The 17,087-nt window shown below is 37.3% G+C and overlaps 1 protein-coding gene across 3 annotated transcripts in view; it reads right to left on the bottom strand.

Annotated features, from left to right (window-relative positions):
* sh3kbp1 (SH3-domain kinase binding protein 1) overlaps positions 1-17,087 on the bottom strand; it is a 67,370-nt gene that overhangs the window by 44,726 nt on the left and 5,557 nt on the right. For all 3 annotated transcript variants that reach the window (XM_015390660.1, XM_015390658.1, XM_015390659.1), the window contains exon 2: positions 1,375-1,532. In XM_015390660.1, coding sequence (XP_015246146.1) covers positions 1,375-1,532 — 158 coding nt within the window. The remainder of the gene's footprint in view (positions 1-1,374; positions 1,533-17,087) is intronic.

The raw sequence follows: 17,087 nt of genomic DNA, 5'->3' as shown, positions 1-17,087 counted from the left end.
GTAGAAGAGTAAAAAAACGGAAGTGTTGATGCCTCCTGTAAAATATGAAGCTCACTAGAGTGAAATGCGCTGCCTTGCCAATTTATGCAATTTTGTGCCTAAAGCCCTAAAAAGTAAAGGGCAACAACGTATTTGGACAAAGACATGGGTGAGCAAACATGGCTACTACGGTCTGTCAACTTTACAGAAAGAACTCCATTGCACCCCCGCAATGCTTTTTTGTTTTCGTCTGAGAAGAAGAAGAAGAATCCTTGTTTGCATACGCCCAGTGAGTGATTTGCCCATGACCACCTTATGACTGAATTTTAAAGTTTGTTTGATTTTCTCCCGACCTCATGATTCTTGATCGGTAGGTGGTCATGAGCACGATCAGGCTAAAGTCAACCCGAACGAAAAAGTCTTGCACAGCTTTAGAATCGGCCCGAAAAGGGCAAATAATGTATACAGTGTATGTCCAGCCTAACACATGAATAGACTGTTTATTCATCGAACCCCTTCCTATGTAACTATGGCTTCATGCTTAGCCAAGTTATCCTGCTGTTTTTTTTCCCCACCTCTTTTGCTAACATGATTTCTTTTCAGATTTCCAAGCAATTAACTTCATCTGTCTTTGAATCAGATAAGCTCCTGCAAAAGCAATGCATCCCCAAAGCATGATTCTGCCACCTCTATGCTATGGATGCACTCATATCTGCTCAATATTGACTAATTAGCTGAATCGAATGTCATGATATTGAAGATCTAATCTAGTACACTTTACATGGAACTGTCATTTCTTTATTTTTACTGCCTATCTTTTAATAAATAATATAAAGTAAATGTATATCTGTGTTAATTTGTTATGTTTTTTAACAATGTTTGTCAAGGCTAAAGCCTTCACTTACATGTGATAATATATGGTTAACTCATTCAACAGTTGAATCGGATCGGTATCGAGTATCAGCCGATAAGCTCAGCCCAGGTATCGTATCGGACTGAAAATAACTGGATCAGTGCATATCTACTCTACGCTTAACCATGGCATTAGTGTGTTCAATATAATATGTAGTGTTCGATTGTCTCCACAAGCAGTGCTTTCCATATAGGATGTCATTTTTAGGACCAGAGAACCTTGTTCTACTTGTTTGATGAGTCCTTTACAAGATTAGAACTTCTTAGACCTCTTTTCTGGCCAATCCTCCATAAAAGTCACATTTGTGTATAATGGATATTTCATTACACCAAAATAGCAATGTTAACACAGAAATACAGGAACTAGAAACAGCTATATGTTTATTTGGCAGCTGGTAGTGAAGAGCTTGGGTCGACAATGAAGGGTGAGAAAGGAAAAAGAAGGTAGTGGTGAAAGCGAGGGTTTCTTCTGTGATAACTCACCCTGACAAAGTTATCGGGGAAGAGACCCCTGCGTCCGCCCAGCTCGCCCTCCCACCAGCCTCCGTCATCCCGTCGAATGTTCCTGATGATGTCACCCACCGTCAGGGTCAACTCGTCGTCCTGCTGAGCCTCATAATCGAACTCCACCACGGCCTCCACTGTGCACACAGGAAGACAAATAAGTAAAACCAAATAAAAAACATATTGTTCTACTTTTTCAGAGGGGGGTTAAGCGAGCCATTGTGTATTTTATCACTTAATCTCAAAATGAAAGAGGAGCATTTTCAAATCACAGTGCTAAAAGTTTCTAATCCGTCACCTTTGACACTTCAAAGAAGTAAACCTGCTTGATGCTAATTAAGTTCTCAACATTTGGAAAAAGCTGCATTATCTTTCCATATATGGGAACATTTGTTTGGTGCTTCTTCTTATCTCTGACGACGCTCACAGCATGTTGTACAACCTGTCTTTACCACAAAGTGAAATGAAACTTTATTAGGTCGAAAACATAATAGATTTAATCTCAGTGACATTAGCAGTTAGAGACAGAGATACACAACCATATTCATTCATCTTATCATTGTGACATGTGCTAAATTTAAAGTTGCGCAAAAAAAAGGGGGAAAACATTATATTAACCGTAAATATACAACTTTGAGATTAATCTCTTTAAAAAAATACTAGTTGCATTAACCCTATTGAGTTGCATTTGCAGGTGTGGTAAAAAAAAAAAAATTGGTATTCCTCATGTTAAAAAAATACACAATGGTAAATTGTAAATAAATTAAATCTGATAAATATTAATTATAAAAAATTATATCAAAATTATCAAATGAAAGTCAGACAATGTCTTCAGCAATGATTAAACAATATGATTTAAAATGAAATAAACGAATGAAACAGCCCTAAAAAAAAAAATGATGGTACCCTGGTCAATATCTTGTTGCACAACCTTTTGAGGCAATAACTGCAATCAAACGGTTCCGTAACTGTTAATGAAACTTCTGCTCATCTCAACAGGTAGTTTGGCCCACTCCTCATTATCAAACTGCTCCAGTTGTCTCAGGTTTGACGGCTGCCTTTTTCCATAGATGATCAATAGGGTTTAGGTAAGGGCTCATAGAAGGCCACTTAAGAATAGTCCAATATTTTCCTCTTAGCCATTATTGGGTGTTTTTAGCTTTGTGTTTTGGCTCATTATCCTGTTGAAGTCCCATGACCTGAGATTTAGACCAAGCTCTCCGGGACTTGGCAGCACATTTGTCTCTAGAATCACAGATGAAGCAGAACATAACAAAGCCTTCTCCGTGTTACAGTAGGGGTAGTGTCATTCTCTTTATATGCTTCCTTTTTCTGTCTGTAAACATGGAGTTGACATGGTTTTGCAAAAGTTCATTTTCTTGGCCTGTCAACATACATTGTGGCAAATTGTGACATGGTTCAGTTATGAAATACATTTACCAACAAACATTTGCTGATTTACAATTTTTGACAGATAAATTCCCACGGCTTTACTATTTTAAGAAGTATTGCTTCTATTACTCGAGTAAAATCACTGGCCTCTCTACCCACCATAACTAACTTCTGTAGTTTACCAAATGAAGACACCAGCATATCTACCAAATGAAAAACTAATTTTAACCAAAAATGAACCAGACACTTAAAGTTTCACAAAGATTTGTATTTTTTAACAAGTTTTGTCTTTTTAATATTAGTATGTGCTGACCCTGTTGTGACATACAGTATTTATGGAGATTAGGAAAAGTATAAACCTTTAATTGAGCTATTTTAACCTGCTCTAACAAATATAAATCAGAAACTGTCAGGATTGGTTTAATAAGTGTTATGTAAAAAAAAATAATAATATAAACTGGAAGCTGCATGAGTTTTCTTAAATTATTTTCTCACCTGTACTTTTTTTAATACCAGTGTTTGCAAATAACTTTATATTTTGGTCTTCCTGTTTGCATAACCTGAAATAAATCAGGTCATATGGTCTGTTACTCAGTTCTTGAACAGTCTGCTTTACCAAATACTATTTTACTGTCACTTGATTATTTTTTTCCACATGGTAATTTTCCTTTTTACTTGATTAAGACTAAGCTGAAGTAGTTCTACTCTTACTTGGATATTTCCCACCTCTGATAAGTATTCTAGTTCCTCACCAGAAACCATTGTACATAAAAATATGGGTTAGATAAAATTAGGGGAAGCCACATAAAATCTATTTTTCTATTTTGATTTCCTTGAAAAGTTATTACAAAAACCTTTAACCCTTTCCCTCACATTTCCTTTATGAACTATTTTACTTTAGCTGCAATTTTTTATAGAGATACTGAAAAGAAGCAACAAGGACCAGACCTGTAATAGACACATTCAAAGAGCTACAAATTGAAGCTAAATGAAACTTTCCTATTTGAAACCTCATGGAATATCTTATGTGTCTAAACCTGTCATGTTGAAGTGAGTTTTGTTCGCTTTTGATGCAATAATACAAAAAAATTACTTCATTTACAGATTGATACTTTTTTGATGCCAAAAACTTGCTAACAATCAAACTTCTACACAAAAAGTTGACGACTTTTTGCAAGAAGGAACATGAAACATTCTTTTGTTTAAATTTGAATTACATTAAAAATTATTTCCATTAGCCATGAGTGCCTGCAAATCTAGTATTATTACATGAGAAGTTAGATTCTTAGGTTCTGCTGAAGCTTTATAGTGTGCAAACAAACAGGGGAACAAAACATTGCAAATGTTAAGGTTTAATGTAATAATTTTTGTTTACAGCTGGTTTAATAAATCATAAAAGAAGGTTTTTTTCTGTTCAAATACGTGGTTTTTGATCATGTCTACTACAGTTGGTCATACGATTCAATAATTAAAGCACAATTAAATCTTATATTAACTTGTTGGTGTTGTTTTTTTTTTTTACTAAATTCAACTTTTAAATTGTCCATGCAGCAAAAATTATTAAAGCTATTGATAGCATTTTAGCTAAAACATACAAATGTTTAAAGTCCACTTTGAGCAAACTGTTCTTTTTCATACCTGGTTCAATAAGAGGCTTATCCTCATTCCTCTATAGTTTTTTTTTTATTATTATAACAATTTTATCAACAATGAAATAACTGCAATTAAAGATCACTCTATAAACCCATAAAAATGATTTCATAATTTACATTTGGCAAAAAAATATATATTCATATTTAGTGGAATTAAAAGGAAAAAAAAGCAAACATTAATTTAGTTGGACAAGAGTTAAAGTTTACCAGTATTCCAACAACCAAGTGCAAAGACAGAAACAGTTATTTTCAGACTAAAACCTTCAGAATAATCCCAGCTGAGGAGGAACTATGTACAATATTCACAAACACATACTAGAAATTTTCTTTCAACTCCCCAAGTTTAACAGGAGGAAGGAGCAAAAAGCCTACCTAATATTCCACATGCCTAAAGGCTGTAACTACGTCCTAAAATTAGTGAAAAGAAAAAAAAGATCAAACATTTTTTATAAACAGGTTAAATTAAGAAAGCAAATCAACTGCTGCAGTGCTAATAAAAGAGACCAGAAAAGAGGATATGCACCATTGTGTTTTGATGACTACACATCATATTTTCCTATCAAACCCAAATAGTTTTAAGTTTTTTTAGGCAGAATTTAACTTTATGTTAACCTCTTAGGGTCACTGTTCTTCAAATAAAAATGAAAAATGCAACATGATAAATGAAATAAAACAATACCATCCATAATATATTTCATAAGAAAACAAGATTAAACTTGTGGTTTTCTAAAAACATCTTTCTGGTAGGTTTTAACAAATAAACATATCTGCTTTTTTAGGCTTAAATCTGCGCTTGACTCCTCTATCCACAAGAACAGGCTAATAAAGGTCACCTTTCAGGTTTACCCAAGATGGATATCCTTAATGCAATAATCTCTCTGTTCAATGCAGTTTTCTGTTTATTGATGTAAACAACATTCATCAAAGAATCTCCTTGGATTTAGAGCTTGATGTTTCAAATAACACTGCTTTGTGGTGGATTCTTTATAAAGCCTATGAATTCCTGTGAGATTCACAAGATAACAATTATAAAATAATCCATCTTTCAAGGCTTCAAGTTTAAGGATTGGAAGCCAAGATGCTGAAGGGTTAAATGTACAAGAGACAACTTAAAGAGCATGCATGTACACATTGCTGTGAATTCCTGTGTGAAACAAATGTTCATTTTGCTTTTTTTTTTAAACCTCTTTGTTAAGAGGTGATTGTGAAAAGACGAAGTGAGTCAATCAGTGTTTTTAGAAATACCCCTTTCACATTATATTTATCCACCCTTTGTTTCATCGACCTAACAAGATGAAATACCGTCAGAAAATAAAGCTTTAACATTGTCTTACTAGGCTTTTGACCCTCTAACATACACAATTTTATCAACCCCTAATCCAGGATTTAACACGAGCACTTCCACTCTCACACACCATCTATACTTTAGATTGAGTCAGTCTACTGGTGCAACGGCATAGACACAATAGTTAATCAACTACTACAACCCTGCAATAGCCCAACGTCAGCTCAAGCTATGCTACGGTATGAGAAGAGAAAAACGTTTTGTTTAACAGAAGGTTTCATTCTGGTCCGGACATTTTATATTTGAATAAAACTTGCATTTCTTATGTATGCAGAGACCGAACACATAAAATGTAACCATAACAACAGAAAATTAGTGGAAAAGAACCTAAGCTAAAAAAGACTTCCTGAATATTAAAGTGTAAAAAATGAAATTTAAGTAAATACATTTTTCTTAAAAGTGCATTTTTTCCTTGAATTCAGGAGGTAAATGCAACATCTTGCTAATGGAGTATCTAAGAAAGAAAAAAAAATTTCTTATTTTAAGTGTATAAAATATGATTATCCTATTTTAGGGGCAAAAATACCAATTCCATTGACAAAACATCTTATTGGACGGAGGAAATGGTTTTAGGCTTCGTTCACACAGCAGCCTGAAATGAACCAAATCTGATTTTTTGGCCCATATGCGACCTGTATCTGATCTTTTCATGACAGTCTGAACAACACAAATCCATTTTTTCCAATGCGACCCAGGCCACTTGGCTATGGGGTCCTGAATCCAGTACAAATCTTATATTTTCAAATGCCACCTGTTTCTGAGTGGCCAGGTCGCATTCATCCGACCTGTACGCCATTCATACTCAACAAAGTTCACTATTCTGCGTCTTGCTAGTGGGAAGATAAAACGGTGAGCAGTCTTTTCTTTTTAACCATCTCGACAAAATTTAGTTTTTAAGGTTTTGAAAGATTGCTAGATGCGATCCAGCACTACCATCCATGCTTACTCCTGTAAACACAGAGCACGCTGGCTTGTGATGTCATTGCGTCCTCTACTGCACGTGCAGGACACTTGCGTTGCATAAATGCAGTTTACACAGGAGATCACATACAAGTTGCATTTATTTGGAAATGTGAACGGCAATGCAAAAACAAATCATATTTCACACAAAAAATCGGAATTGAGCATGTAGGCCTGCAGTGTGAACGTAGCCTAAGTTTGAAAGGTAATAAACTACGACTGCCTCTAGATTCTGATTTCAAAGACAGAAAAGATTCATCTAGAGCTAAAGAAACGCTTAATCTTAAAGGGGTCATAGAATGTAAACCCGAGTTTATATTGTCATAGAAGAATAACGATAGTTCAGAGGGTGAAATGGACGTACAGAGAGGTTCAAACCACATTCGACACCTCCTTTCTCTGCATACAGTATCTCACAATTCTAAAGTCCCATCATAAAACGGGAGAATTAAAACGAAGCACTGAATTTACGTAAATTCGGGGATGTTGCCTTATTTGGTTCCAGCCTGTATTTCTGTCACGCCCTGAAATTGACATACAGACCAGCCCACTGGTTCACTAGCCCAAGGGAGGGGGGGAATGAAGTTTCGACTAATGGGCCACTGACTGGACCGGACCTCAGCAAAGAGCCATTAGCCTCCCGTCCTCAGCCGGAGGAGGGGGCTGGGGACCGGTAACAGGCACCCCAAGTCTCCCGGAAGTTCCGGTTGCACTGTAGACGACCAAAATCCCAGACAATTTTGATTTTTTTAGGTATGAAAACTAGGACATGTCCGGGAAAAAGAGGAAGTCTGGTCACCCTACCATATCAACAATTTGATGTTTCAGTGAGTGAGTGCTTGTTGCTATGATGCGTCTTTGCTCAGCAGCTTCCGTCGTTGTAAACCAACCAATCAGTGCACAGCTTATTTAAATATTCATGAGCATACCATAAAAGGAGGAAAACCTGTTGTTTTTTTCTAGGACTTATAACCAGGCTTGCATTAGGGCTCATAGAAGAGCAAATATGCCATTTTCAGCCCAACCAATGTTACACACCCTATTCAGAGACCTTAAAGACCAGCGCCAAATACCCTATGGTCATTCTATGACCCCTTTAAGTGAGGTCTTTCCAAATATAAAAGTCTTGCACCATCAATGCCCTTCTGTCATATACATTCAATGCCGATATAACATTAAAAAAATACAGAAGAACTCTACTACTACCCTTCATTTTTGCCTTTACAATAAATAAAGGCTAAAATGAAATATTTCCCACTTGGTTTAATAAGGGCCATAGTCAAGAGGGCAAGTTTGCACATCACGGTCTAGAGCATCTCAGTATGTAACCTTAACATGCAATACAAAATATAAGCTACAATTAAACAAAATGTGTAAACAAATATAATTCAGTGGCTGATGTTTGCCTTTTTAACCCGAACCCAGACTTCTTATGAGACCTCTACAGCTGCGTTGAAGAGGGAGAGCACTTTATCATCATCAGCAGTGATGGGAGCACGGGTTGATCCTTGTTTAAACATCCGCTAGCAGGGGAAGAGAGGGTGTGAGGAGGGAGATTCTAGAGTTGGGTAACCATGGGAACTACAGTAAAAAGGGTAGCAGAGTAGCTACATTTCTTCACACTGTGGTAAAAGGACACTGACGACACAAGGCATGAGTAACCGCATTCTGTGAAACATTTGGGTTCCACCAGTAGGTCAGGGCATTCCTGAGAGGGCACATCACAGGCAAAGGGGAGGAACAGTAGGATGAAGGCTTTCACAAGATATCAATACCAAACAGACAAAGGAGATGACTGCAGACCACATGTCAGACAGCTGGGGAGATGAGAAGGAGAGGATTATGGCTGCAGACCACTACAGGGATTAGTTATTGAAATAATGTGGCACAGAAATCATTTTTTATAGCTGGTGGTGGCAGTTTTTTTCTGTGGGTGAGGGAGGAAGTGGCTACCAGCCTGGGAGTGGAAGTGCAAGGCTCTTTCAATAAGGAGAAGTGTACATTTATAGTTCGTGACACTTTTCTTGCATACTGTATCACAGTACAGTTAAAGTAGCACAGCAGGGCAGACCTGAACCAACAAGTTTGTCTGCATCAAATGCACCAGAAACGAGATAAGGGTAGCTCTGCTCATCACTGAGCGCCTGGGAGGGCGCAAAGTGGCAGCAACACAAGGTTAGTGGCAAATCTAGAAGAGGCCTTGGGCTCATCTGAAGCCATGCAGAGGATTGAGTCGAACAGATATGAGATCACGGGGTTAGCAATCTCAATGCTAGGATCAGAGATGTAAGTGACAGACTGGATATTTCTGTAGAGAAACACATTAACATCACTGCATACAAATCCAAGGGCACAATATTAACACGCAATACGCTTCATCTCAGATTTAACAGACCTCAGATGAAAGATTAACTATTTAAATGTAGGACTAAACAAGTGAAGCTAGTTTGAAATGCTTGCAAGTAGAAAGACCAAGAATTGTGGCTGTACTGAGGTTAACAAAGATGGATGTTAACGCACAAAAACACATTTGATCAACCCTAACCACTGCCAGCCACTCTCAGACAACAATAGACACTTTACATGTAAAGGCCATTTTACCTTTCACTTCTAGACCACAACTTCACATTGTTTATGCCAGTCAATTATGACTAGGCCGGGGGAAAGGCCCTTTAAACAGACTAGACCAAATAAAAATAGCATTTTTTCAGTATCAAAATTCTCTGCTTTAAAGCAATAAAGCAGCATTGCCGAGATTGTATAAGATGACACCTGAATTAAAAACAACTCCTTAGAAATGTTCTGTTTTGAACAAAACTGTATGACCATAATTCCATTCAAATTCAGTTAACAAACGCATAAAATAATCTCTGGAGGGACGGACAGATGGACAGATTCCAAACCCAGCTTCAAACCTCAAACTAATAAAAAAGTAATGAATATAGAAGTTGTGAACAGTCCAGATAGAGTTTAGAGATCAATTTGACTGAAATATCACGGCAATGGAAACTTAATAGCGATTCCATCCGATGAACTAAAGTAGTCTTAAAGAACATCTCTAACTAAGGTGTCAGAGAGGGTACAGTGCAGAAAAGCAAAAAAAAGCAGCAGTGGGTCTAAGGGGCGTACAGTACTTAGGTTTCATGTGTAGTTTCTTTTTTTCTTTAACATTAAGTACTTTTTGATTCTTAAAAACGAATATAAGAAAAAGTTGTACAGACCTAAAGAAATAGCAAATATTGACATGTCGCTGAGGAAATTATGTATATTTTTGATCAGTTTGATTCTGCTCACTTTGATGAGCAACATTTTTTTCTAAATAGGGATCTATCTGTTGTTATTCTGGTTTTAGTTTTACATGATAGGTTCAGGGTTGGCCTCGTCAAGGGGCTGGCAGTCTGAGATGCAAACATTGTCAGATAAAGAGTTTCTTACTGTAAAGGTAAAATGTAATTCAAGTATTTCAAATCAAGTTAAATGGGATGTATTTTCGAAGCTATAAATCAATGAAAACATGTCTTTCATAAGCTTCTAACTTAAATTGCAAGAACGAAAAGAGCGAGGGGCCTTGAGTCGACAAGAGACTGAATATCTGTAAGTCTGCAGACAAAACACAACTCCCACTCAAGTGGTCAAGAAAGAGATTTGCAGAAGAATCTGTGATCAAGCCTGCAGCGTCCCCGGAACAGCTGCAGCTAGTTTAGATAATGGGGAAACAACTCACACAGACACACAGGGTGATCTGTGAAGAGCCGCAATGATATTTCTGTGGTTTATAGCCAACCCGTGTTTAGATCTCAGTGAGTTTCAGCAACTCTGTCATTGGTGATGTCAAGAGCAGCTGTGTGTTTGTGTCTGTAAAACATTCACTCTGGCCCGGGGCCCACTGGGAGCCAAAGCCACCCACTCTACTCCGACTGAGGATCGGATCACAATGCTCCGGCGAAAAGGGAAAATTCCAACCATTCTCTGCTCACCATTCTGCTGCTCAGTAAATCCTGCGGCTGAATTACAGCTCGCGTTGTCTGTTTCAAATATTGTATGACTATTAGTGGGGAAGCCTTGGTGTCAGCCGCTCAAAGGAAGAATAACTTTGTAGAGTAGGCGGTGAGAAGAGGGAAGGTTTTTCAGCTTCACAGCGACACAAAATGTAAGCAGACGTAAGAGTAAAAAGAATCTGCATGGTAGTTACAAAAAGATTAAGGCCAAACTAAACCCCAGAAAACAATGTTTTGTCTTATTTTAGTATCCTGTTGTTTCTGTAAAGGGACTAAAATGAGTTCTGCCTTGCAGCCTGTTTGAATCATGAAAATACGGGTCAAACAAACATGTTTTCTCTAGTTGACATGCAGACCAACTCCCTGACCACCTAAGCTAACCATAAGTTGAGTTAATCAAACACCCTTCCCTTTCTTAGTGGCTAATGTGATATGGCTTAATTTTCTCTCTCACTGACACTTGAATGTGTCACATTTTGCCCTTATGTTTCATTTGCAAACTGCATGCAAATTAAAACTTTCTAAAATGGCACCATTGATTATTTTTGCTGAAGCAGTTTTCACTGCATCCAAACGAGACGTTATCTGGCCATTTTCCAGGAAATTCACCTCCATTTAGGTATATTTGTTTAAATCTAAATATGATCAAGCCTAGGCCAAAGGAAACACTGTTTGCTAGATTGCAAGAAAGATGGTGGTAATTGTTATGAAGGAAAATAGACAACAAAAGAACACAAGCTTGTCTGAAAAAAACTTTTTTTTTGGTTTTCATTTTGTCTTTGAAAAAAAGAAGAAGAAAAGATACTGCCAGGTTGCACTTGCGTTGAAGGACTGGTGCAAATTTTACACCTATGAGGAACTTGATTTTGGTTTACATTTGCGTACAACGCAATCTACCTCATAAATCCAGTTGTAAAATAGAGCAAACAGGATGTTCAAATTACGTGCAAAAATCGACGTGCAACATTTTGTTTACTTGATGGCTCAAAGTAGAGAAAATAGGGTTAAAGGTTTTATTACAACAGGTAATTTCAAGATCACACGGAAATATCAAGCTCAACAAAATGGCTTCTCCCAGTCAGTAAGAAGTGTTTAGACCATTGCCTCTGTTCATTAAAAAAGTCACATCAAGCAACACATCAAAACAGACATTGTGCTTGAAAGAAACTGCTACTTTAAGGATTCATCATAACTCTGATTATAATTCAGGTTTAAAACATTCAATCGACTCGTTAATAATCAAACTGGAATCTCAATTTCTGTTAGGCGCCTTTTTCAGTAAAATGCTAGAAGGTTAAGACTATGCAGGGAAGTCAAGACAATACCAGATGTGTACAAAGGTGTGAAGACTTTCATATCTGTATATGATAACATACATGAATAAAAAGAGCATATGGCTTTGAGGTTTATTTTTTCAGTCTCTCACATTAGACTAAACATTTTCTGCCGGTAAATGTCGTAATTACAAGAGAGATTTGTTTATGACTTGTTTAATGATATAAAGTCAAGAAAGTCCAGATTAGGAGGCTATGGTTTGTAAGCTTCCTATAAGTTAACAAAGATGGGTGAATCCAGCCTCAGAAAGTTAAACCTTTGCCCAGTTTTCCTTCATCCCGTACAGTTAACCAGATTATTTAAAACCAGGGATTTCAAACTCAAGTCTTAAGGAGTTAGTTTTCTGCAAAATTTAGATGTGTTCATTGCATTAAGCCCCTGTCACACCTTTACGATTTAGCCAGCGTATGCATGACATAAGAAAAATAATAATAAAGTTCAGCGTATGGCAGTGTTTTAGAAGATTGTGGGGCGTCAGGCATACACTGGCTAAATCGTCAAGGTGTGAGAGGGGCTTTAAATGCTTCAAGTAAATGGCTAAACTACTGTAACTCACCGGCATGCATTCAGTCGATGGAGAGCTCTGCTGATGAGTTTTAATTGGAGTCAGGTGTGTTAAAGCAGAGACATACTTAAAAGTTGCAGGACACCAGCCCACGAGGACTGGAGTTTAAAACCAAGGTTATAAACATTAGTCCCCATCGAGTCTGTGGAGCTGGAAATGATTGATAATCTCTGTGCAGGCTTTTTACTCTCCGAACCTGGATTATCCACCTCTGTAAGTTAATTAACATTTGAGAACACTGAATGTATCTTAAGACAATACTTTAAGGGAATGTTTTCATGTCTGACATGTGAAATCAGCCAAGAAAAAAATTTCAATGTCCAATTTTAAAATTACCTGAATTCATCCCATTCACATGTTTCAACGATAAAAATTAGACATTCCTATATTTTAGGAATGTGAGAAATAGGGTAGGTACCACTTTACACTTTTGGTAGGTTACAAAGATCTCTTTTAGCATCAACGTAGGCAGAACGGGTATCTCAGGCCTTATGTATTCAAACCCTACTTGCTGGTAATATAATCTATGTCACCTTTACTGTGAGATCTGAGGGGCAACAGGTGAAGGAGATTGGTGGGTCATCATTATGGTGGAAAAAATACAAAGTAAATGAGATGTTTTATATGTGGAGTCATTATGACAGGGTTTATATAGGAATGAATAACTCAAATTTAATGCTTTTTAATGCTCTTTTAATGCTCTTAGAAATTATTTTAATGCCATCAACAGGTACAGTTCGACAGGCTGCAGCCATGTTCCGAATTCCTCGTTTACCAACCACTTTTGTTGATATTAGCTTTTTTCCCCCCATTCTCTAGCTTTTTCTCCGACTCAAGCTTCTTTTCTGAACATACAGCTTTGCGATCAACCGGAAGCAGTTCCACGCAAATATATCGTGATATAATATGTCTGACGAAATAGTTTTCCTAAACATCTTTTTTAATAAAGCATTTTAAACGCCACAATAAACACATTCAATGAATTTTAATGCCAATTAAGGCCTTAATTTAAAAAATATAATTGAATGACTTTTAATGACCCGCGGAAACCCGGTAAGAGTTTTAACTAACTATATTACACTTTTATGTTTTCTTTATATAGTGTATGCTTTTTTCATGGTTTAATTTCAGGATCCAATTTGCCTAATATTAAACTACTTGTTTAAGCCATCTTTAAAAATGACCAATGTTGGGTACAAAGTAACTGAAGGTCCACCATTATAGTGAAGTAATTATTTACATTCTATTAAGTTGCATAATAAATAAAGACAATTAACACACCCTGTCTGAATAGCAATAGACGACATGATGACTTTATCTTTAGCTCCTGGACACAATATGAGTGGTGGCAGCATATAATCTATTGGAACTGAAGCATCTTTTATGAGGGCTATTATTATTATTGCACTAATCACTAATATTAAAGCTACATTTTGAGTGAATTGAATATAAAGTTACTAAATCCACTGTCTAAATTAATTATCTGCTTAATCGTCCCCCAATAATCAAAAAGAAGCAGTACCCACCACACACAGACCTGTGACCTGAGAATGTATGCTAAAAACTAATACTTTGTCAGTGTCACTTCTTCTAATAGCTAGCTTTTTGTAGCACATAATTTGATACATTGACAAAAACAGCCGATATATTCCTTCAATATCATTTGTGTTTTATATGCATCCACCTCTTATTAATACACGGTTAAAAACAATTAAAAAATATTACAGTTATGGTAATTATTAATGCAAGCGCTTATCCTCTCAAAGCCCCTTTCACACATTAGTCCCCGTACATTTCTAGGTCAACTGTTTTCACAATTTAACCCAATAACATCCATCCATCCATTTTTTTCATAATCTTGTCAATGTTACGGTGGGACCGATGCTTATCTCCAGCTGTCAATGGCCAAGAGGTCGGGAACACCCTGGACAGGTCGCCAATCTATCGCAGGGCATTTTTGGACCGTGGGAGGAAGCCGGAGTACCTCAAAAGAACAGGGAGAACATGCAAACTCCATGCAGAAAGACCCTGGACCAGGAATCGAACCCACTGCTGCAAGGCAACAGCCCTACCCACTGTTTTTCACCGTGAAGCCTAACCCAGAAATACTGGAACAGATATAACCAATATCACCTGCAGGTGGCAACAATACAAAGGATATAGCTTTAAATGATCAAGCAAACTATAAAGAAGACTGTTGTTCTTTTGTTATTTAGTTTAGCAGGGTGGCTAATTGCTAGGTAACTACAAAGTGCCAAAGGGTGAGCTGCTGTTAGTAACCGCTGTTCGAAAATCTCTCTGCTTTCTGCCTAGCTGTGTGACAGTGGCAGTAGTGTGGTGGCGGGGAACAGATGTGCTGTATGTCACAGTGGGGCTTGCCAGGGCTGACTTTTCCAACCCAAACATAAGGTTAAACATGACTACCTCAATAAAAACCACTCCAAATCCCAGACCTCCCATGAAACCCATGTACAAAACCTTAGACCATCAAATAACTGATAGAGAACACATAAGCATGAAGCTGAAGTTGGCCTTGGATTGGTAAAAGGGTTGAAGGGCTACTTCTCCCGTTGTGTCACTACTACCATCTTTAAGTTTGGTTACTTTGATTTACAGTACTTTCTCTGCAGATGAAAGTTTATAAATAACTTGATTTCTATTTTTTCCAGTGTACCCTGTGGTCCAGAAGAGCAGCAGGTATCTTGTCTTAGAGAACCGAGTTCTGGACAGTTCCTGACAGCGACAGAGAGGAGTTCTTTCACTTCCAGATTCAACCAGTTTCCAGACGTCATTAGAAAACTTGCCTGCCTACTTGATAAAAATACTTGAAGAAATGTTGCCAGCATGTTTGTAACCAATGCTGTTGTTGCAGAGGTGAACAAGTGATATCAGGCAAAAAAAAGGCTAATATCATATTTTGCCCTCCCTGCACCCAGTTCTCTGATACCGGCATGCTGATAAAGACACGCCGCTTCTATCTAAAGTTTATGTAAACTGTTGGTTAATAATAAATGGGTCGGTTGTAGCTTTTCTAGGTGACTATTGTTCTCTGAATAATATCCCTTTATCATACCCTTTCTTATATTCTACACCACAAACTAAGTAGAATAAATATGTCCGATTTGTGCTGATATTGTGTCGGCTCAGTATCAGTAACGCTCAGTGCAATATCGGTATTGTATCAGAAATAAAAAAAAGTTGTATCAGGGCATCCCTGTTAACAACATATAGCAGGAAGCAGGACTATGGTTAGGCAACGCATGACTACGAAGATAACATATAGGTGCCATACCCTGTATTGATATGGAGCTCGTCTGCCTGGCTGTATGTTTCCTGGACAGGGCCGCCCTGTTAAAAGGGGGTCTTTCCTCTCCACTGTCACTACAAGCATGGTTAGAGTGAGGGATTGCCTTCAAGTCAATGAGTCGATGCAATCAAGTGGTTTTCCTTAGATAGAAAACTTTGAATCAATTTAACCGTGTGGACTGGTTGAATTGTAAATTGCCTTGAGATGATATGTCTTTTGAAGTGGTGCTATAGAAATAAACTGAATTGAATTATTCTGTCAGATGAGCATACCCCCTCACACCAGCATACCCATAGTCAACACCCACTTATCCCTGTAGTTTATCCCTTTAGTTTTGTACAAAAAATAGACTTTAAACTACCCCAACGGGAGTGTATCCCTTTAGTCATATACAAAACAACTATTTAACTACTTACTTTTTGGTGTTTTTTGAAGCATATGTCAATCTGACCTTTAATTGTTTTTATTTTGTATATGACTAAAGGGATACACACCTGTCAACAAAGTTTAAAGTCTATTTTTCGTACAACACTAAAGGAATAAATGCAAATCTGAGGTCCTATTGACTATTGGCTGGTCTGACTAGGTAGGCTTATCTGACAGAACAACTGCTTTAAAAACACTACAGCATTTTCTGTAATTAACGGATATGAACTATCAGGTCAGTTTTACCCAGTAAATCAGTTCTGGCTTTATTCACACATAGTCCTCAGCCAGTAAATTACTGGGTACGGATGTAACCATGAGAAGGGCAGCCATTTGTGATGTCAGCTACTTGTAGCAGCTGGCTGTGCAGAGATGTTACTTTTTAAATTCTCTAATCCTTGAAAACAGACAGTGTTGATTTAGTTTTAGGTATTTTATTTATATGTTTACACTCCTCTAGTAAATAATCCATAGTAGAACATCCACACAAGTTATTCCCCTACTTTTGTGTCGATTCAATAGTGTTCGAACAGATGCTTATTTGACTTACGGTCCATGCTAGCTTAACATTAGCTCATGGCCAGAAAAAAGCTGTGTTAGAGATACGTTTTTATTCTCATACCACTGATAATAACCATTCCTATGGGTTAATATAAGCGCTGCTCAGAGGAGCAGCGGGTAGCAGTACTTCCCTCTAGGGGTGTAAATCACA

The sequence above is a fragment of the Cyprinodon variegatus genome, unplaced genomic scaffold, assembly GCF_000732505.1.
Source record: "Cyprinodon variegatus isolate N-32 unplaced genomic scaffold, C_variegatus-1.0 Scaffold507, whole genome shotgun sequence".
Lineage (NCBI taxonomy): Eukaryota > Metazoa > Chordata > Actinopteri > Cyprinodontiformes > Cyprinodontidae > Cyprinodon > Cyprinodon variegatus.
This window is presented reverse-complemented; position numbering and strand designations above follow the sequence as displayed.